Source organism: Trachemys scripta, chromosome 1 (genome assembly GCF_013100865.1).
Source record: "Trachemys scripta elegans isolate TJP31775 chromosome 1, CAS_Tse_1.0, whole genome shotgun sequence".
NCBI lineage: Eukaryota > Metazoa > Chordata > Testudines > Emydidae > Trachemys > Trachemys scripta.
The window spans coordinates 199,616,356-199,640,369 of NC_048298.1; the positions used below are offsets into that span (position 1 = coordinate 199,616,356).

General features: G+C 43.9%; 1 protein-coding gene across 1 annotated transcript in view; it reads left to right on the forward strand.

The window, feature by feature from the left end:
* The window catches only part of CFAP47 (cilia and flagella associated protein 47), a 660,392-nt gene extending 644,947 nt beyond the window's left edge, over nucleotides 1-15,445 (forward strand). The window contains exon 64 of the mRNA XM_034754614.1: nucleotides 13,724-15,445. Coding sequence (XP_034610505.1) covers nucleotides 13,724-13,933 — 210 coding nt within the window. The 3' untranslated portion in view covers nucleotides 13,934-15,445. The remainder of the gene's footprint in view (nucleotides 1-13,723) is intronic.
* Nucleotides 15,446-24,014: the final 8,569 nt, after the last annotated feature.

A 24,014-nucleotide genomic window follows, 5' to 3' on the forward strand; every position in this document is an offset into this window, starting at 1 on the left:
AAAGATAGCACATCAAAGCCATTAGTCATGCCATGCTGGAAATGGATGATGCAACGTGGAAGTCACGGTGACCAGGTGGGGCTATAATAAGCTTGTGTGCACAGACGTGCATTTTAAAAGAGAAAATGACACTGTTTCATGTTAGCTAGCTGCTCAAAAACATATGTATATGCATTGTTCTCAGTACCTAGGTGCTTTTCCTTCCACATTGGTCAGTTATCATAATTTAGCAGAATTCATATTAATTTAGAGTAGTATAAAAACAAAATCAGTGCCTATTTTGATCAGTGGCTTATCCCAAGACCTTTCTTCCTCCTTTTGTGCACAGCTGGGATGTTTGTATGCGCAGGTACCCATTCCCACACTTAGATACTTTTCTTCATGTACTGACATATTTTCCACCACAGTTTAGTAGCTTGTGACAGTTTTTAACTGCAATTCATACACACACAGTATTGTACATTAGTAAAGGACATATATATATATATATTTACATACATATATATATATATAGTAACAATTAATTCTGTTTTTAGGGCAAAAGTCAGCTCTCCGTTGCAGTGGTGTAAATCCAGAGTAATTCCTCTGACTTTTAATGGAGTCACTCTGCCAATTCTACCACACTGAGAGGTTTCTACCTGTATCAGAGTAATCTCCATGTCAGAGTAAGGATCAGAATCTGATCCATTTTCATTAATCTAATTTCAGTACTTCCTACTAACACCAGATTTTAAATATTACAGTGTGTGTATGAGAGTCTCCTCCTCCTCAAAAGTCCTCATCCTCACCTCACATATATACTCTCAAATTAAAAAATCAGAATGTGACAGGTTATGTGCTGTTGTGGGGAGGTGATGGAGTTCAGATGTTAGCTTTTTATAAAAAGAAAATTGGCGTCATTAATAGGTTTGTAAATTTGTCATTCCCATTGTCTGCCTATTTTTAAAACTGGCACTTTTCCTCATGCTTGTCACAGAATCTGAGGGGAGGGAGAAATACTTAAATTGCAGTGTGGCCATCTTTGCAGCACTTTCAGCTGCCTGGCTGATCTTTTCCGTTAAGTAATTAGTATTCTTCCAAATTTCTAAACTGAACTTTTCCCGCCTTGATTTCAGACTATAACTGCTTGTCCTACTTATCCAGTTCGTTTGAAGTTTACCTTTCAGTAATGTCAATATTAGGTGAAAATGTTGACTTGCCCTTGGTCCTGGTAAGATCAAAATAAAAAGAGGAAGGTTTTAATTCACCTGATATTGAGTCATATTGCAAGGTACTAAGTGTGTTGGAGCTTATTCCTGTTCTCAGATTTGTGGCTTGTGCTGTCACAGATCTTCAGAAATCTACTGCTGGATTCTGACTTGCTGCATTTGACCCACATCATAGCACAGCATGAACATCCAAAGTAGACATTATACTACAGATCCCCACGTGTGAGAGTTTACTTAAGCCCAGTAACTTTCTACTCTATGAACGGGTCTAAAAATAATTGTGGGGAAAGTACAGGAAAGCTGCATCATCACATTGTTCTTGGCCGGAGCAACTTATTGTCCTATAAATGTTCATTGATTAGAAACGTGCCATCTTTCAACTCTTATCATAAATTTGCAAAGCTCATAAAAATCTGTTCTCTATTTGATAGCTTAGTAGCTGTATGAATCTACAGTATGGAATAAGTATACTTATAGGACTGTTATTTCTTCTTCGAGTGCTTGCTCATATCCATTCCATTAGGTGTGCGCGCGCCGCGTGCACGATCGTCGGAGAATTTTCTACCCTAGCAACACCAGCGGGTCGGCTGTGGAGCCCCCTAGAGTGGCGCCTTCATGGCGCTGAATATATACCCCAGCCGACCCGGCGCCCCCTCAGTTCCTTCTTACCGCCCCTGACGGTCGTTGGAACTGTGGAGCGCGGCGTAGCTGTTCTCCACTCTCCCTAGCTTATCCAGTTATTCACAGTTATAGTTATAGTTCTAGTTGTTTATAGTTAAATAGTTGGTTATTCACTTTGTTAATAGTTGTTATATAGTTGAAGGGGATTAAGGGGGTTATCTCCCCCTTTTCCCCCGGCCGCGTGGCCGGGCTCATGCCCAAGGCTCCCGGCTTCAAACAGTGCGCCTCCTGCGCTAAGCCTATGCCAACGAGTGACCCGCACGACTCGTGTCTGAAGTGCCTGGGAGAGTCCCATCAAACAGATAAGTGCAAGATCTGTAAGGCCTTCAGACCGAGGACCAAGAAGGAGCGGGACTTTCGGCTCCGGCAACTCCTTATGGAGGCGGCACTTAGCCCGGACGCTCCATCAGCGCGTCAGGCCCCGGCACCTAGCACCTCGGTGCGCAGTGCCCCGGCGGCACCGACCATTCCGACCACGTCGGACAAGCCTCCACGGCACCGGACCTCGTCGGCACCGCACTCACAGCAAGTGCCTCGGCGCCGTTCATTATCCCCGGGACATAAAAAATCCCATAAGACGGGGACCTCCGTGCCGAAGACGCCGGCTCCCCCGGTGCCGGGGGTAGAGCCGCGTCCGCCTGTGGAGCACCGAAAACAGGTGCCTCCAGCACCGTCGACTCCGGCTCCGAGGCCGTTGAGTCCGGTGCAGACAGGGTCACCACCGCGACCGGCGGTGATACAGTGCCTCCCGTCGACCCCAGAGACCTTCGCGACGGCGAGAGACTTGATCGCTCTCACGGAGCCGGCACCGCCCCAACCACCGGCACCGTCGGCACCGTTGACTCGTCCGGTCCAATCTAGGGGGAAACCTGCCTTGATGCGCCCTCCATCGCAGGGGCTGGAACCACGGCACCGGTCCAGGTCCCGAAGCAGGTCCCCACGCCGCTCGCAGTCCCGGCGCCGGATATCACCTCGGCACCGGTCGTACTCGCGGCCAAGATCATCGCGGCACCGCTCTACATCTCGGCACCGTTATGATCGTCGGCACCGATCAACGTCGAGACGTAGCTCTCGGCACCGGTACGATCGACGCTCGACGTCGAGAGGCCGCTCCCGGCACCGGGCCTACTCCAGGTCATCGTCTCGATCCAGGTCCGACTCCCGGCACCGGCGAGGTCATCGGCACCGATCGCGATCTCGGCACCGATCGCCGGCACCGCGTAGAGATAGAACATCTCTAGACCGGCACCGTACGGCACCGTATCCCACGGGATTCGTCTCGGCGCAGTCGGCACCGCCATGGCCATCGAGATCGGTGTCTCGCTCCTCTGAGGACTTGTCAAGATCGGCATACCCCCCTCAGGGGCAAACCGGGGAGCAAGATTTAGGCCATTGGCAAGAGGGAGCAGAGGACCCTGACCATGGCCCATCTCACTGGTCGTTCTGGACCCCGTGGGCATACCACCAGGCGCAAGGGGCTCCAACAACCTCTCGCTCGGGTCACTCTGATACAAGGGCCCCAGAGTCCACCATCTCTCGCCCTCCTCCAGGGGGCATGGAGGCCTCTGTATCTGCACCACCTGACGTCCCGGACCCAAGGGCAGGTGATGCTCCGACCCAGGAACAGGGAGACCAGGATCCTCCCTTGGATCCCTTACCACCAGAGGCATCTTCCTCTTCCTCTCCGGATGAGGCAGTGGCGGGCACGTCGTGTACAGGTCCACCCCCAATAGATCTTCGGGCTCATCAGGACCTGTTACGTAGGATGGCCCGTAACATGGACCTACAGACGGAGGAGATAGTGGAGGTGCAGGACCCCATTGTAAATATCCTCGCGGCGGATGTCCCATCAAGAGTGGCGTTGCCCCTGATCCGCACGATCCAGGCGAACGCAACTACGATATGGCAAACCCCGGCCTCTATCCCACCTACAGCGAGAGGGGTGGAAAGAAAGTACTTTGTCCCTTCCAAAGACTACGAGTACTTGTATACTCATCCCCAACCGTGTTCACTGGTGGTGTCATCAGTGAATGCTAGGGAGCGCCACGGTCAACAAGCTGCAGCGCCCAAATCAAAGGAGGCTAAGCGGCTCGATTTGTTTGGCCGTAAAGTTTATTCAGCTGGAGGGCTGCAACTTAGAGCGGCTAACCAGCAGGCGCTCCTGAGCCGCTACAACTTTAATTCCTGGAACTCTATGGGGAAGTTCAAGGAATTGGTTCCCCAAGAGTCCAGGGAAGAGTTTGGGGCCTTGGTTGAGGAGGGTAAGAAGGTGGCTCGGACCTCCTTACAGGCCTCCCTGGACATAGCGGACTCGGCCGCAAGAACCCTGGCCGCAGGTATCGCTATGCGCAGGACCTCCTGGCTCCAAGTTTCGGGTTTGCCCCCTGAATTACAGCAGACCCTACAGGATTTGCCCTTTGAAGGACAGGGGTTGTTCTCGGAGAAGACGGACTCTCGATTGCAGAGCCTCAAAGACTCCAGGACAATCATGCGCTCCTTGGGGATGCATGTTGCGGGTCCCCAGCGCAGACCATTTAGGCCCCAGCCTCAACGTTTTTACCCCCCTCCACCTCGTCAGAGACAGGACCCTGCCAGAAGGCGAGGGCGAGGTGGTAGGAGAAGATGGGCTGGCCCTCAACCCGGTCAGAACCAAGGGCCACCAAGACCACCTTCAGGTCCTAGACAGAACTTTTGAAGGTGCGGTCGAGGACGGCGCCCCAGTCATCCCCCAGGATCCAGCTCCCTCCTTTCGGGATCGCCTCTCCCACTTCCACCGTGCTTGGTCCCTTATAACTTCGGACCGTTGGGTCCTCCGCACGGTGGAGAGGGGATACGCTATCCAGTTTTCTTCAATCCCCCCCTCCCACCCCCCTTCCCCGTCCCTCTTCAGGGACCCTTCTCACGAGCAACTTCTTATACAGGAGGTTTCTACGCTCCTGGCCATGGGGGCCATAGAGGAGGTTCCGATAGAGTTAAGGGGCAGGGGATTTTATTCCCGTTACTTCCTGATCCCCAAGTCCAAAGGAGGTCTGCGGCCCATCTTGGACTTGCGCGGACTCAACAAATTCGTAGTAAAGTTGAAGTTCCGCATGGTCTCTTTGGGGGCCATTATCCCTTCCCTCGATCCTGGAGACTGGTTCGCCGCCCTCGACATGAAAGACGCATACTTTCACATCTCAATTTACCCACCTCACAGACGCTTCCTGCGATTCGTGGTAAACACGGTGCACTACCAATTTGCAGTCCTTCCCTTCGGCCTATCCTCGGCCCCAAGAGTGTTCACGAAATGTATGGCTGTCGTGGCAGCGTACCTTCGTCGGCAAGGGATACAGGTGTTCCCGTACCTAGACGACTGGCTGGTGCGCGGTCGCACCAAGGAGCAAGTTCAAGCTCACGTCCACAGAATAGTGCACACATTCAACGAGTTGGGCATCCTACTCAACAAGGACAAATCCACTCTAGAACCTACCCAGAGAATAGAATTCATCGGCGCAGTTCTAGACTCCAGACGTGCACAAGCCATCCTGCCAGACAACCGCTTTGGCACCATCACGAACCTCATTCAAGGGCTCAAGGCCTTCCCAACTACCACGGTGAGGTCGTGCCTTACCCTGCTGGGTCACATGGCTTCCTGCACGTACGTAACCAGGCATGCCAGACTTCGGCTTCGCCCACTTCAAACCTGGGTGTCATCAATATACCGTCCACATCGGGACAGCCTGAACATGGTGGTCACGGTCCCGAACTCGGTCCTGGCCTCCCTCACCTGGTGGCTAGATCACAATGTGGTCTGCGAGGGGATGCCATTTCACGCCCCACAACCCTCTCTGCACCTGGTCACAGACGCGTCATCTCTGGGTTGGGGCGCCCATCTCAACGAACACCATACCCAGGGCCTGTGGACTGCACCCCAGTTAGCCCTGCACATCAATGTTCGGGAACTGATGGCGGTGCGCCTGGCGTGCCAGGCATTCCTCAATCTCCTACGTGGCCGCTGTGTGTTAGTTCTCATCGACAACACCACGGCCATGTTTTACATCAACAAGCAAGGAGGAGCACGTTCGTCAATTCTATGCCAAGAGGCCATTCGCCTGTGGGACTTCTGCATCGCCCACTCAATCCATCTCACGGCATCGTTCCTCCCTGGAGTCCAGAACACTCTAGCGGACCGACTCAGCAGGTCCTTCCAGACGCACGAGTGGTCTATCCGTCCGGACATCATACATTCCATCTTCCAGAGGTGGGGGTTTCCCCAGATAGACCTGTTTGCATCTCGAGACAACAGGAAGTGCCACGTGTTCTGCTCCCTACAAGGTCGAGCTCCGGGCTCCCTCTCGGATGCGTTTCTCCTTCCCTGGAAAGACCACCTGTTTTATGCCTTCCCTCCGTTTCCTCTGGTCCACAAGGTACTGCTCAAATTGCGCAGAGACCAGGCACAGGTAATTCTGATCGCTCCAGCGTGGCCGAGACAACATTGGTACACCACACTGTTGGAACTCTCGGTTCAGACACCGATCCCGCTTCCATTATGTCCGGATCTCATCTCTCAGGACCACGGCCGGCTGCGTCACCCCGACCTGCAATCACTCCACCTCACGGCGTGGCTGCTCCATGGTTCACCCAGGCAGAGCAGCAATGCTCGCACTCTGTCCAACAGATTCTGCTGAGCAGTAGGAAGCCCTCAACACGCACCACGTACCTGGCCAAGTGGAAGCGGTTCTCCTGTTGGTGCGAACAACGAGCCACGTCCCCGTTGCAGGCACCCATTCCTCTCATTTTGGAATATCTCCTCTCCCTAAAACAGCAGGGGTTGGCGATATCTTCAATTAGAGTTCACCTGGCCGCTATATCGGCCTTTCACCCAGGGGAACTCGCGTCCTCGGTATTCTCTAACCCGATGGTCGTTAGATTCCTCAAGGGCTTAGACCGGACGTACCCACAACAACGTCAGCCCGTCCCGACGTGGGACCTCAACCTGGTTCTCTCCAAGCTCACAGGTCCTCCATTCGAGCCACTGGCCACCTGTTCACTTCTGTACCTATCCTGGAAGACAGCCTTCCTCGTAGCCATCACCTCAGCAAGGCGCGTTTCTGAACTCAGGGCGCTTACATCTGAGCCCCCTTACACAGTTTTTCATAAGGATAAAGTGCAGCTTCGTCCACATCCTGCCTTTCTCCCTAAGGTGGTTTCTCCATTTCATATCAACCAGGACATATTTCTCCCGGTCTTTTATCCCAAACCACATGCCACTCGCCAGGATCAACGTTTGCATTCCCTGGACGTACGAAGGGCCCTGGCCTTCTATATTGACCGCACAAAGCACTTTAGAAAGACGACGCAACTCTTCGTTGCAGTGGCCGACCGAATGAAAGGCTCACCGGTCTCCTCACAACGCCTATCCTCCTGGATTACGTCTTGCATCCGGACTTGCTATGACCTGGCAGGTGTCTCAGCACCGCACCTCACCGCTCACTCCACGAGGGCCCAAGCCTCCTCGACTGCTTTCCTGGCACATGTTCCGATACAGGACATTTGTAGAGCGGCGGTTTGGTCATCAGTCCACACGTTTACAGCTCACTATGCACTAGTGCAGCAGTCCAGGGACGATGCTGCATTCGGATCAGCGGTTTTGCACACAGCAATGTCTCACTCCGACCCCACCACCTAAGTTGGGCTTGGGAGTCACCTAATGGAATGGATATGAGCAAGCACTCGAAGAAGAAAAGACGGTTACTCACCGTTGTAACTGTTGTTCTTCGAGATGTGTTGCTCATATCCATTCCAAACCCGCCCCCCGTCCCCACTGTCGGAGTAGCCGGCAAGAAGGAACTGAGGGGGCGCCGGGTCGGCTGGGGTATATATTCAGCGCCATGAAGGCGCCACTCTAGGGGGCTCCACAGCCGACCCGCCGGTGTTGCTAGGGTAGAAAATCTTCCGACGATCGTGCACGCGGCGCGCACACACCTAATGGAATGGATATGAGCAACACATCTCGAAGAACAACAGTTACAACGGTGAGTAACCGTCTTTTAATAAATCCAAAGTCTGCTAATAACCTCACAGAACACAAGAAATGTTCTCAGCCATGACGAACTTACAGTTTTAGCAGTCAAAGAAAAAAATTGGGGAAAAGGGCAGCAATATATGAGCAAAGTGACATTAGGCTTGTGTGCGGTGATTCTATACTTTGTTTTTCTTGTGTTTTTAAAATAAGATACATCTCTCCTCCACTCCTTCTTTCCTGCTGACCTTTCTCCTCATTGCTACCTGAAGAGTTCCCACTATCAACATCCATCCCACACCCACAAAAGGCTTAGTGTATCATAACAGAAAAACACTTAGCCAATCGAGAGAGTTAAGCTACTCCAGTAAACAGTTCCAAACTTCAATAGGTGCTGTAGTCGAAATTGACATATGGATATGCACGGTGTCCCATGAAAACTGCAAGTAGAAAGAGGTCATAGTGCTTCAAACCATGTAATCAAAAATAATAAAGATAATATGGAGCAGACGATACAAACATTGCATTGACCACAGGCTTTTTAAAAAGCTACCCTTCTCATTACTAGACAATTATTTTTTTTCAGGAACACATTCCTTTGTATCTATAATACAGTACCCCAGTCTAATCAATGTGCTTTCTTTAGAATTCCATTAGTGACTCTCAATGTCAGTATTCTATTCTCTATACAGTTGTACCTATTGTAACCAATCATCATAATACTAAGTAATGAGAAAAGGTGCAAGTTTCTGTGTTTGGAAATATGGACCTGACACAGTAACTTTTACACATGAGTCAATGGGACTACATGTGCAAGTAAGGGATGTAGGATTATACAGAGCAAACCTTTCAAGGTCAAAGAAGCAGTGTGTCTCTTCCCCACCACAACATCAATGCCTTTACAGATTTTCCTGGTTGAAGAACCTACCAAATTTCAGACATTCCTTCGCTAACGAAAAATACATTTAATGCTGTAAGATAAATCGAGACTTAATAAAAAAATGCTTTGTCTGAACCTCACTCCCCAAACATTCCAGGCTCAAGTCTCACTGAAATGAATCTGACCAAGGATCCGGAGTTTGAATGTGTTTATCCATTCAGATTTGGATCTGAATTTGGCAGTGTGAGCCAATCTGCAGATGTCATGATGATCAGAATATTCATAATGAGTAAAACTGTAGTAAATGGTGGGTTGTTTGATGTACAATATTAAATAAATGATGTTGTTAGTTGTACTGTATAATTTGCAGTCTTAGAAATAATAGCAGTTGCCCCTTTAGCAAACTCTGCATCCAAGAAAGGGGGCCTCCCTTTTAAACACATCATTTCACAGTAAGAAATATTTACTTTAGTCCTTGGTTAATGGCAGGAGTTTTACACCAGGTGAACTACCATTGTTGCAGATTATAAATTAGCTACAACTAAAGGGACAGTTCATCATGACAGTCCATTAAGAAAGGAATTGGTTTTGGTCATCTTATAATTCTTAATCCTAAATCATTATTTTTTTAATTCATGATGGACTACAACAATCTTTAAAGAATACTTAGTCTCAGTACATTACAGTAGATCCATCCCAAATCTCTCTTCAGATCATAAATGTCTTTCCATCTTAAATAAGAGGAGGAAACTCAGAAGGAACATGATTCAATGGTATTTTATTGACTTCAAATCTACTATAGCTATGTAACTGCCATTTCGTTAACAATGCATATTAGTAGAGAGCACTGGTGAAAAGGCAGCACAATGGATGATATACTTCATTACAAATACAGCAGAAATGAACATAAACATGAATATGTACTGATCAAATATCAAAAAACACAAGACAATAGAGTTTATGTTTAAAAACTGCTGGGTAATAAAACTGATTGCTGATAGAACCTGCCCAAAACAATATAGGAATACTACAGATTGTAAAATTACATCACATATGGATTTTATGAGCAGGAATGATTTCTTAGCAACTCTGTACCTCAGTGTAAAGTTTAGTTGCTCCAGCCTATCAGATCTTTTCTCTGGCCTTGAAGTGTTTAATGAATCATGCACACAATGAGTATGATTCTGAGGTTACATTTTCTTCAAACTAAATTGTTAATCTGACATAATGAAGAAAGATAAACCATTTCACCTTCTGCTGGAGTTAATAAGGCAATTCGCTAACCACAGAGGAAAATATATGTTTAAAAATGACAGTTATCTTTGGACCTGGTGCTGGCTTGGCTGCATTTATCTTCTCAGAAAATGAAGGCAGGTCCATCAATCTATACTATTAAATAGGGTTTAGGATAAGGATTAACTAATCAGTTTGTTATACATAACAACACTCAATATAAAATTAGTTTTTGATTCAGATTTTAGTGGAATGGTAATGAGGGTTTTTTAAAAAAATATTATACATGCATGATGAAAGATCTAATGATCTTACATTTTATTTTGGTGTTTGTATATCTCAGAAATATCGTGACTTTTGCAGAGTAATTCTGTTTAGCATAGGTAATTAATTTAACACCTCATGTAAAGTCAAGAGTGCTAATTTTAAAGCCAACCATTTAAACAAAAAAACATTCCCTATAAATGGAAAGGTGTTCTGATATTAAAGACTCAGCAGGAGAGGTTGCTTCCTCTCTCAGTGAGACAAGGTGGGTGAGGTAATATCTTTGTTTGGAACAACTTCTGTTGGTGAGAGTGACAAATTTTTGAGCATAGATAAAACACATTCACAGTTAAGCTTCTTGTTTAATTTTGGAGATTAGTTTAACAAAAAGGAGCATTAACATTAAATATTTTATATTGTAGTAGCATCTAGAAGTCACAATTGGCTTGAGCTGTACAACCACATTATACATGACAGCTCCTGCCTCAAAAAACATACAATCTAATGCCCTGGAACCTATGCACACTAGCTATCTGTGATATGAACACAAGCAAATAATTGGAAGTCACATCTAATATATACTTTAGCAGTGGCAGGATGGTAGTTAATGTCATGGAGAAGTATTATTGCATTGACTCTAGAGCTAAAAATTATTGATATTTGAAATCTGTTATGAGCAGCAAACCATAAGACTGATGACAAACTAGAAACAGATAAATATCTTTTTGTGTGCCCCACTTCTCACATCCCTCTAATTGTCTTCGTGTGTATTGTTACAAACATGGGATGCTTGTAGTGGAAATGAGAGATGAAGAAGACCTAATATTCCTTTTAGTTTATTTTGTAGTGCTTTATCCAGGCCATATTCATTAAATAATTATAGAAATTAACATTGCATACTCTGGGAAAGTTTGATCCCATATGTATTGGATGATCCATGTTTGGGCTGAGGGTTTTATTTATTTTATATTTTGGGTCAAATTGAGGCTGGGGAATCCTACTCAGATCTAAAGAAAGAAAGCATGCCCAATCCTGGAGCATAGACACTATACAGCTGTCAAAAATCCTCCAACAATGCCCATGGTAGGAAGACTGAATAGGCTACACAGCTAATGAAGCAGGCTGTCCTACAAGCAGCATAGTCTAGTGGAATCAGCATAAAATTGGGAGTAACACTTGAGTTCTAAGTCTGATTCTGACACTGATCTTCTGAGTTCCTTAGGGAATGCAATCCACCCAATTCTCAGTTTTCCCATCTGCAAATGAGGGATAATACGATTTATAATTATCTTGACAGAATTCAATTTTTATTTTTTTAATACTTTCAGTGGGTGATATTGATATTTTTAAGATTTCCTCCCCTATTTTTAGTGTTCACAGTTGCATGAAATTACAAGTTTTAAGCATTTTTGATTGATTTAAATGTTTACAGTTGAGGGAAATTATGGGAGGTATCAGACAATTATTTAATGACCGCAGACGGATTAAAAAAAAGAAGTTAAAACTTTAAAACACAAATTGCCAGCATCACATCTAAATATATAAAATAAATATTCTTAAATCAAAAGATCATAAAAGATAAAATATATTACCTCCCCCATGTTATCCTTAAATCAAAGACAAGTAAGTTCTCAAGCAGCATTTTTGTTACTTTGCCATTCTGTAAATTTCATTTGTTATCAATGGAAATTTCTGTTTTCATTGGTTCGTGTTTGTTGGGTGAAATCAACATTTACAGATAAATATCTAATCCTTCCAAGCCTATTTATAGCATCTAAATGGTGTGGTGAAGATCATTTAATGCTTGTTCAGCACAGTAAATGGATAAAAGTACTATATAAATGTTAATTACCTTTAGTGATAAAACCCTTGTCCCTGGAAGTGGGAGAGAGGAGAGGATTCTATATCATCTTGTTTTCTCTTTTTTGGGGTGTAGGGGAGAGGGAGACATGTTACAATCCGTGGTTACTGGCCCCCCCCCACCCTTCCCCTTCCCCCAAAGCAGCTATGTAGGTGTTACTGCAGCCATAGATCACAAAGCAGAGAGAAAGAGGGACTATCATCCGCACAAGGCTGGGGGACTACCATCTACACCAGGCTCTGCACCAGGCCTTTCTTTTAGCCTGTTCATGCTATTCCAACCCCATTGGAAGACCTCACAATTAAGACATTTTGTAGTAATCCAGGCCTGAGTTTAAGGGCAAAAGGCAATAGAAACCTTCAGATCAATTAATTGACAATTAGTTGCAGACGAAATAATTGAAAGATGCTTACTGCGTGCGCACACACACACGTACACGTAATGACAGGAAGGATAGTACTAAAATGACTCAGAGGGAGGAAATGCCTCTAAAAATTAAGGCAGTTTAGGCACAGATATTGAAGAAATGACTGCAAGATCCCACCTAGCCAGACACATACATACAGGAAATGACTGCAATCATAATTCTGCGTTGACAATCACAGATAGGTAGAGGAGATAAGAGAGCACTGAAGCTTTGACATGCGCATAAGAATTAACTAACTACATGATCAATGCCTATAAGAGGCAATTAACTACATGATCAATGCTGTTTGAGCATACATATATGGGATGACAGCAAGAACCATTCTGCTTTAATAAATACAAGCAATACAGGAGATGACTGCCGATTGGACACAGAAATATATACACCTCTACCTCGCTATAACATGAATTCTGATATAACGCGGTAAAGCAGTGCTCTGGGGGGGCGGGGCTGCGCACTCTGGTGGATCAAAGCAAGTTCAATATAACACGGTTTCACCTGTAACGCAGTAAGATTTTTTGGCTCCCAAGGACAGCGTTATATCAAGATAGAGGTGTACTACACAACTAGATGATGCCTGGCTGGGTCACTGCTGCACACATAGAAATATACATAAAAGAGGAAAAGAATGTCATGTTAAATTAATTTAAGATTCCTAAACTAGAGTTTACAATATGAGTCCATAGTTCCACTTTCCATAACATAACTAGAAAAGGAGGACTCACTGTATTAATTATCTTGAACCAACTAGTCACCAAAACTTAGAATACCATTTATTACAAGAGCCACAAATAAATTCTAGTGTATAAATAAACGTAGCAACCCATTCATTCCTTTCCTTCACATCATGCTGTGAAATAACTCTTTCAAAACAACATACATGACTGTTATTTACTATAAAAAGAAAAGTGTAGATCACCTAGAGGGCTAGGCTGTGTGTCTTTTTTTAAGTGCACTACCCTTCCTCATAAAATAAAATGCTCTTCCTAGTTTTATATAATAATTTTTTTTCCTCTGTGGGTGCAGTTCTGGTTTTGTGACTTTCAGGGACCCTACATGGAGAACAACAAATGGCTTTCTAATTAAAAGCATTGTGTTAAATAGCTATTATATATTTCAAGATTAGGCCATGACTGTTTTATATCCAATCTCTCCTCTTTGTTTTCAGACAGCATCAATGCAATGGACATATGAGATCAATGGACTGCCTCCACAGACCACACCACCGACTGCGTCAGCAAAAGTAGTTTCTACTAGTGGTTACATGAGGTCAGCCACAGTTCGACAGCGCAACTTTTTACGTGAAAATCTAAAGCTAATTACCACTGGAGTATCCTCCCCTGTCAAAGGTGCACCGCTGGTCTTAAGAACAAAATAAAAACATACTAGTCTTAATTTGCCATCTGTGGAAAAGTAATCTTTTGTAAAATCAATTATAAAGACCCAAGGAGGACTTATTTTAAAATTATATATAATGTCTTGATATTTTAAAACCATCCTGCTTTGATGGTGGCAGTGGGGAACTAAATGTATTTCTTTCTGTCTTGAAGAAAGGTCTGTCTGGTGAAAAAAGGCCCCTAACCCTCAAGGTTAGTTCAATATTATTTGTTTGGTAGCACATTTATAGTAAAAAATTAGAGAGTTTCTAGTGAAAACTCTGTCACTTTTCTGGAGCTTTAAGATGTTCTGTTCTCAATCAGATGTAGGATTTGAAGTTTCTTACCTTTACTCATAATATTAATATGTCTTGGATTAGGTTTTAAGGGTTTTTCTATTATAAGAATTTATCTTAAGTTTACCTGAAGTTTGGGTTTTTATGAATGTTAAAATAGATGCATATTATATTTTTTCAAATACAAAAGGATTTTAAATTTGTACCAGGAGGTTTTTAAATATAAATGTTTCATACAAATTGCTTTATAGCATAGCAGTGAGTTCCTTTAATTTGGGCAAAATAGATTTGGAAAAAACCGTAAGGTTTTGGGGCTTTGGGCTAATGCTGGGCTTACTAAAGCACTTCAGTTTTAGTATGTTTTAATATGGGACACTACAGTTTTGCACATAGTGCTCTGTAAATCACTCAGCACTATATCCACACAAAAGTAAACAAGTCAGCCTCTGATTTCTTTCAAGATAAAGCATTTACACAGAGTTTGCAGCAATCTGATAAAGTTAAAGTGGTTCACACAGCATATGATCATAGCCTGAATGGTTTTTCGATTCTAATGCTTTGGAAAATGTGGAGTATTTCACTGAATTTAAATCTCCCTGCATTATACAAGCTGAGATTAGATTATTACACACAAAAACAAGGAGGAGGAAAAGGTGGAAGAGCAGTAAACAGGAAATAAAACTTACCTCACAGTGTTAAGCAAACTTTCTACACATCCATTCAAAACATACTGTACTAATTCCAAAATCAAAACTACACAAAAAAATAGTGAGGATGGCTGTTCAGATTTTATTTCCTTTATTAAACTAGAACTGTCAGTCACGCTGTACTTCCATGTATAGTCAAGAATGATTAGTTAAAGAGAGAGTTTGGTGTTGCAGTGTGTAGATTGTCTTTGCACCTGAATGTAATGTGGGAGATGATGTCCATGTAATCTTTGTTTGAAAGGAACAATTTGGCAAGTGACCTCGATTCTTCAAGGGCTTTCTTTATTCATATGCACTATCAAGACTTTTTATTCTTAATAGATGGCTAATTGTAACTATTCCCTTGTTTTCAATGGTGTGATTTAGATACAGAATACAAAATGATGTGGCAATTGTACATGTTTTACTGGCACATCTATGGAATGACCATCACTACTCAGGACTGGTGAAACTATGAAAGACTTATGTAGGTCAGTGCAAAAAAAGCACCAATAAAATTCTTTTACCACAATGTGCTATATGTGTTTTGTTTATGCCACATATTTTACAGAAATGCAACTATGAAAAAGTTTTAAACTGTTATATAATAGTTATTACTACTTTTTAATCCCTCGGTCTTAAATACAATGGGCCTGATTCTGACAGGATACCAGTATAAAATCAAGAGTAACTCCACTGAAGACCATGAGTTACATAAGCATAGACTAGAATCTGGCCCTGTGAATTCAAATGTAGAGGTAGAAGAAGAGAAATTAATACTGCTAAAATGTATCTAAAATATTTTTTTTATTTATAAAAGATGTTGCAGTTGTGAGGTACAATATCTTATGAGCTGCCAGGCCTAGAGATGTTGCTATGGGCTTGTCTCCATTTACCAGTGGATCGACGCTGCAGCGGTTAATCCACTGCAGGGGAGGGGTTGATTTAGCAGGTCTAGTGAAGACCACCGATCACTCTCCTGTCGTCTCCAGTACTCCACCGGAATGAGAAGCATAAGGTAAGTCAACGGGAGAGTTTCTCCCATTGACCCAGTGCATATAGACACAGCAATAAGTCGACCTAAGGTATGATGATACCAGCTACATTATTCACGTCGCTGGAGTTGCATCACTTAGGTTAACTTAACCCCGTAGAGTAGACCTGCCCTATATCTCATTTGGAAAGCTATGTCTTTGTAGTAAAATAAAACAAAACAAGTGTATGTTGGGCAGGGAGAGATTGGAATTTAAATTTGCCATTGATTCAGGACTGATTATTGGTCTTTTTCAAGGCCTGTTTTTACCTGAACAAAACATTTTTTTAAAAATGACAGCTGTTTGCAAGATACTCAAAGTGTGTGAAAATGTAATCCTGGCAGAGATGGATTAGTGGGCAAAGTGCAGATGAGGTAATCAAAGGTGAAAATAAATGCAGTTCACTCCAGGATTACAGAAATAAAGGAATTGATTCTATGATTATTTTGTAAACATGTGATGTTTATCTAACAGGTCTAATCTGTACATATGGCATAAGCACCATCATACACACATAGAGACCATAAAGATGACCTCACAGCTATGTTTTATACAGTGTTTCAGTTTAATACATTTTGTACTAACATGAAAATTTCCTTCCTGGGAATCCTGAACTAGTTTATAGATTTTCCACATATTCAAATTCACTCATGGGTTACACACAATCAGCCATTTGCCTTGCTTGATGTTACTTGTCATAGTATCTAACAGAGTGAAAGAGCTGAGGGCAACTTTTTTGCAAGATAGATCATTTGTATTCTGGTAGCATCCACAATATGATAGATAAATTAGATAGACTGTTGCTATATTAATAATGAGTTTCCTTACACTTCCCGGCTTCATGTTTTCTACATCCAGAGGTGATGTGATAAAAATTAGCTCTTGGTAACAAAAAGGGACTACTTTCCTCTGTATATAATCAAGGAATGTGATGTCAATAGGGTTTACAAGTGTCTTAGTATTGTACATCGTAATCCTCGGAAAGGGTGCCAGAAGGTTTTCTGGGTAGATCAGTATTCCCATGGGAATTGCCATACCAGATTGGACTACTGGTCCACCTAGTCCAGTAGCTTGTCAAGGGCCAGCACAAGGGTCTTGCAAGAAGATGCAAGAAGCTTCATAGTGGACAATTATGGAAAAAACTTCTTAGACCAAATTTCTTCCTAACCCCCATCATTTAGTGGTTGACTTACGCCCTGAAGCATTAGGGTTTATAGCCTTTATCAGGGCAAATAAAATATTGACTCAAATGGATTTGCACCACCACCCACAAAGTGTGACTGTGCATGCAAAAGTTAGCCCTTTCAAGACACTAAAAAAAACACTTTCAAAGTGTCCACGTAAAGGAACTGGCATCACAACTTCCTTTTCCTGACTAATACATGTGTGTGATACCCCAGGCTTAACATCTGGCCTCTCAGGACACCACAAATAGATAGCAACAGAAAATATCAATTCTCTTGAACAAATGCTTTGAGATTACAGGTCTAAAACCATTTGAACAAATGACCCAACTGTACAAACTAGAGAGGTTGTATTTTCATAACTATCTGCAGCCCTGCACGATGCAGCAACAGACCAATCACTGCGTAAGAGACAGAGAGGATTAGAATGCCAAAATCACAGTGAAAATGACTCTTCATAGCTGCCGGCTTCCTCCGGGCTCCAGGGGTGCTCAATTCCCCATTCTGCCCCAGGACCTGTCCACACCTACCCCCTTCCCCCAAACCCCCACCCTGCCCTGCCTCTTCCCACCCCCACTCCACCCCCAGCCTCGCCCACCCCTTCTCCCAAGTCCCCCTGCCACCTCTTCCCACCCAGTTCTGCCTCCTCCCTCAAGCGTGACCCATCCCCGTTCCTCCCCCCAGGGCTTCCTACATGTCGCAGAACAGCTGATCGCAGCAGGCGGGAGGCACTGGTAGGGAGGGGAAGAAGTTGCTTGGTGGGGCTGCCAGCGAAAAGGAGGCTTGCGGGGGAGAGGGAGCTGGCTGCCAATGGGTGCCCAGCACCCACAATTTTTTTTTCTATGAGTGCTGAGCACCCATCAGCACAGGCATACCACAGTCTTGGAGAAAATTCCAGTGGCAAATAAATCCCATCTGTCTTCTACGGCCCAGTTATCAACAACAAAATTAATCCAAGCATCCCTGCTTTTTGCTGCAGTGGTACGTCTCCCTCTCTCTCTCATACACACACACACACACACACACACACACTTTTCCAGAAGTGGCCTGATACTTAACACTTCTGGCCACACACATCCAATAGCCTGCAAAATGCCTTCAATACACAGTTTGATAAAAATCCAATCTACTGGATTCTAGGAAATACCCATCACTCTACTCCCTTTAAAGCATTTCAAAATCCCAATTATTCAAAAATTTAACAACAGCTGCTTGGAAATCAGTGTAGTTAGAAAATCAATTTAAAAATAAAAATAAAAACATTTATTTTAATTGGATTTTTTAAATTAAATAGGTTTCATTTTTAAAAGAAAAATATATTTCAAATTACATTTGAAGTTACAACATCTATATCAAGGCCTATACTGTAAATATTAAAATAATTTAAATAAAGAATATTGTGCAGTACAAAGATTTAAAGTAAATCAAGCCACTGAACTGGGGGAAGTCACTGGCTAAGCACTGGGAAACAGTTTGGTGAAGTGCTAAACCAGCTTTTGACAGCAATACCCTCTTCTGCAAAGTTAGAGTGAAATTATTCTTCATTTCAGTTTATTCAATTAGTTCAATTTAATGACTAGCTCATTGAACGTTCAGAAACTGATTGGGAGTTGAAAAAGCAGGAGAGCTTGTTTAACTCTACCACTCCATAAATAAAGATGAGGTGTGATGACGAGATCTACTAGTTCTGAAATCTGGAAGGACATGATGACCAAAACCAATCAATTCAGTTCACTTACTACAGATAATATTTCCTTTGTTTAATAAGTCAACTAGTTGTAATGAAAACATGATAAATATGTATCTAGCATATTTAAGATATTTTATTTAATAAAAATAATTTTTGTAACATTGATTTTCTTTATTTTCAGAGAACTCCATTTTATATCCAAATACAGCTTGACCCATATCATGAGTAAAATAATAATCTAGTACAAGAGAAATACATTATTCACCATTTTATTCCATAAAAAAACTGTAAAAATTAAGAGTGAATAAATGTATGTGAAGCCAAATTTCTTAAGTGTATAGATATAGTATATCCTCCTGGTTTTCAAAAAGAAATTCTGTATTTAGTGTACATTTGCAACTAAATGCAAACTTTACATGTTTTAATGGTTACCAACCAATCAACCTTTCTTTAGGAAAATAACTAAAAAGTACAAATGCAAAACAAGAATAAAAACAGATATTTAAATTAATTACTTAAATTAATCATCCTACAGGAAATGCATCACCATACGTTGGTTCAGAAAACGGAGTCCTTCATTCGAGATCTGCATAGATGAAACATAAGCAATGAGAAACACGGAACAAACGACAGCCTCAGTCTGACAGTCCGAGGACTAGTTCAAGGAATGGTAGGCTTTGTATATGCTCACAGCATAAAAGAGATCAAGAAGCAATACACAAACTTCAACCCAAACTACCACTGCAAAATGAATCTGGCTTTCAAAGAAAATGACAATTCAAGCAAACATCTTATTTATCCACGTGTGTACAATGATGCCATACCAAGCTCACAATGGCCCGTTCTATAACTAAAACTTGGATTAACTGAGCTATGTCATTTAGGGGTGTGAAAATTTCACAACCCCAAGAGATGTAGTTAAGCTGACCTAAGCCCTGATATTGACCGTGATACTTTAACAGAAGAATTCTTCCTTTGACCTAGCTGCCACTTCTCAAGGGGATGAATTAAACTACATTGACAGAAAACCCCTTCTGTTGCCATAGCATCAACACTACACCGGCACAGCTGCAGTGCAATGTTTGTGCCACTGAAGCACTTGTAGTATAGATGTAGCCTATGTCTGTGTCTGCCTGCTACTTGTTAACAAGCTGATTTATTACCTCAAATACTGGTTTGAGTAACTAGCAACAATGGACTGTTAATTTATCTGTGTTATTTCCAACATTTGCTTTTCAATGCCTTCCTGTAACTATACTATTCCTTTCATGTCTGGTGTTAAAAAAAAAAAAAAACCCTCAAAAATAAGGGAGTCCAGCTATTTTGGGTCTGGATGCATTTATAATTATTCTGGTGCTGTGGAAAGAACTGGTGAAGCTGGTGCTGGTTACCACTTATTGAATCTATGTGTTGTCTTGGTTGATAGGAGCACGGAGAAATTATACTGCAAGCACTGTACAGTTACTCCACTGTCTTGAGAGGTAAAAAGCAGGGATGAAGTTCTTTGGTGTCTTGTTGAGCTCTAATTGGCATAGGACCAGGCAGGAGGAATGGGACAAGCATGGCCTGAGACATTTTTATGTCCCCTATCCCCCGCTTTACCCCACCCCCAATCATGGGGCCAGCTGGGAATCAGGCAGGCAACTACATAATTTAGCGTGGGCTGCAAGTTGTTCTCTCTTACCCCCAGCTGCCCACGGTCCTAAGGGGCCATTCTGGCAGCTAGGGCTCAGACCAAGAATAATAATCTGGATGCAATGAGTTATGGCACGGAACTTGCAACAAAGGAAGAAAAGATTATTCATCTTGTGCAGTAACTGAGGTTCTTCGAGATAGTTGTCCCTGTGGGTGCTCCACTTTAGGTGTCTTGGGTGCCCTGCGCTTGTAATCGGTGATTTGGGGTAGCAGTGTCTGGTTGGTTGCGCCACTCCGAGCGGCTATTTAGCATGTGCAGCCAACCGTCCCTCGGTTCCTTCTCTACCTCAGAAAGTCAGCATGAAGCCCCGAAGTAGAGGGGAGGAGGGAGGGTAGTGGAGCATCCACAGGGACAACCATCTCAAAGAATGTACGATGGGTATGTTATTGAGAAACGCTACTGATGAGGATAGCGCTCTGGTGGAAACAACCAGGTACGAAACCCAGCTGGAGCTGGCATGTTGCTCTGATGATAGCACAGGTGGATACAGCCAGAAATCCACTTAGAGAGTCTTTGTTTAGAGATGGCCTCACCCTTCGATCGCTCAGTGACTGATAGAAGGAGACGTGACAATTTTCTAAATGTTCTTTCTAGGTAAAAGTCCAGAGCTCTATGGACGTTGAGAGTGTGAAGGGATGCCTCCCTGGCATTGGCGTGGGGGTTTGGAAAAAAATACCGGTAAGTAAATGGGTTGGTTTAAATAAAATGCAGAGGCTACTTTAGGTATACATTTAGGGTGGACTCTTAGGATTACTTTGTCTTTCTGGAATGCGGTATAGGGCGGGTGTGCTATTAGTGCTCCTAGCTCCCCTACTCTTCTTGCTGAAGTGATTGCGCTAAGGAAGGAAACCTTCATTGATAGATGTAGCAAAGAGCAAGTTGCAAGGGGTTCGAATGGTTTGCCCGTGAGGGTGCATAGCAGGAGGTTAAGGTCCCATAAAGGAGTAGGGTGTTTTAGGGAGAGTAGATGTTGGTCATGCACTTTAAGAATCGTTTAGTTGTTGGATGAGCAAAGATCGTGATTCCATCTACCTTATCATGGAGTGAGGTGATTGCAGTGTTAGGTATAAAGAAGTAAGAAATGTTAGTGTTGTTTAATATGTTCAATTAGTTATTTTAATAATGTATTTCTAAGGTAATGTTAAGTGAATCACTAGCTTTAACAGAATTTAATATGGAGTATATGAACTATGACCTTTGGACTCCATCCTTGTAAGCAAACTTGTTTACAACTTAGACACTGGAGTCCTCTGGCTCAAACCAGACAGAACCAGTTTTTCCTGCCAAAAAGGCTATATAAGAGCCTGCTCAGTGACCGCGTGGGGCTGTCCATTCCAGCGGCAGTGCGTGCACGGTCGGGTCTTCCTAAACTCCAGAGCTAGAGAGAAGAGTACCATCTATCCCGCAGCGAGGTTGAAGAAGGAGAGGCCTGTCATCACTATCCCGTCACAGCGAACTGAATCCATTTTACCTGTGGAGGGTCCTGCTTTCCTGGTGTCCATCTTCCCAGAGGGTCCCCCCGCCTGCGACGAAGTCCAACAGTTGTCGGGATTCCCCAGTAGTCCTCTTCAAAGGCTCTAAATCAGCTGGAGAGTAGAAAGTCCTGGGCTTCGCACCTGCACGCTGTGTCCACTGCACCTAAATCATAGGAAAGGTTTCTGTATTGGGGTTTCTTTTATTGTTTTTCTGAATGCCAAGGGAGGTTTTGTGGGTCTGAGCTTCAAGCTCCTAAAGCCAGTCACTGAAACACTGTATGGTTAAGTTTGTGTTTCTCCCCATCCCCATTTTTTCCAGTTTTCTGTACATTTGCCCTGAATACACTTACCTTTGTTTGCACCATACTACCTTGTCTCTCTTTATTTTTTATTATTTCACACAGGGAGGGAGGGACACCCTTATTGTAAGCTAAATCCACCGGTAACAGACACCGAAAGGGAGCCGAGTCTGCTCGTCTGAGAAAAGGGGCTTTCCTTTTCTATCTTTCCCCCTACCATTTTTCTAGTATTTTCTCTGAAGCGTTAGCTGCTGTTACCCCAAGGGGAGTAAGGTAAGTGCATCTTTATGGAACTGTTGGAGGGGCCCAATTTTTAAGGCCTAGTATGTAGTCCAGGACCGTAGGTAGAGGAGCGGAATGAGGAGACATGTGGTTAACCTCACAGCCGGTGCAGAATCATACCCACATTTGAATGGGTGTTTTCTGTGTGGTCAGCCTGCAGCTATTCACGAGAATGTCTTTAACTTCCTTGGAGTAGTCATTATCCAGCCCCTTTAGCCATGGAGTAGCCAGACCTTGAGGTGGAGAACTGCTAGCTTGGGGTGATTCACTCAGCCGTCGTCCTGTGTCAGGATGTGAGGAAGCAGTGGAAGAGATAGAAGTGGTTTTCACCGCCATCTGTCTCAAATATGGGAACCACGTATGTCTGGGCCATGTGGGTGCGATGAGTATGACCCTGGCTTTGTCCTGTCTGATTTTGTGCAACACCCGGCTCAACCGAGGAATCAGGGAGAACGTGTACATTAGTGATGCTTCCCATTTTTGAGAAGAGCATCACCCAGTGAGTGGTGCCCGAGCCCCGCTCAGGAGCAATATCGAGGGCATTTCGTATTGTGAGCTGTTGCGAATAAGTCTATAGTAGGGAACCCCCACTGGTTGAATATGGTCACAAGGGTTGGGTAGTTCATCTCCCACTCGTGGGCTTGTGAGAAGTGCCTGCTCAGCTGGTCTGCCGCGGTATTCTAAAGTCCTGGCAGGTAAGCTGCAGAAATGTCTATCTTGTTGGATATGCACCATTACCATAGGTGTAGTGCCTCGATGCAGAGAGGGTATGATTGAGCTCTACCCTGTCAGTTTATATAAAACATGCAGGCTGTGTTGTCCGTGAGGACTTTGATGCTATTGCTGTGGATAAGCAGAAGGAAGTGTTCGCATGCTTTCCTGACTGCTCAGAATTCTAGTATGTTTATATGCAGGTTGGTCTCCGCTAGGGACCAGCATCCCTGGATGGTGTTGCTGTCCAGATGCGCTCCCCATCCCACGAGGGAGGCATCTGTGGTGATTGTTATAGTGGGAACTTTTTGTTGAAATGGGACCCACCCGAGTAGATGTTTTGCGATTGCGTCCACCACTTGAGGGAGTCCTTCACTCTGCGGGGCATAGTGAGCCATTTGTGGAGGGAATGCTTGTGTGGTATATAGCAGGTGTGGAGCCAGGCCTGTAGGCATCTCATATGGAGCCTGGCATGTTTGACTACGTAAGATGTAGCAGCCATTTGCTCAAGGAGTTGTAGGCAGGGCCTGGTGGATGTTTGGGGGCTGTCTGTGATCACTTATCAGTCTGGTTAGGTTGAGGAATCGCTGTTGGAGTAGTCTTGCTTGTGCTGAGAGGCAGTCAAGATAGTCCCCTATAAACTCTAGTTGCTGGACCGGGACCAAGGTGGACTTTTGGGCATTTATTTTAAACCCTAGGTATAGTAGTTTGTGTGGCTTGTACTGCCATA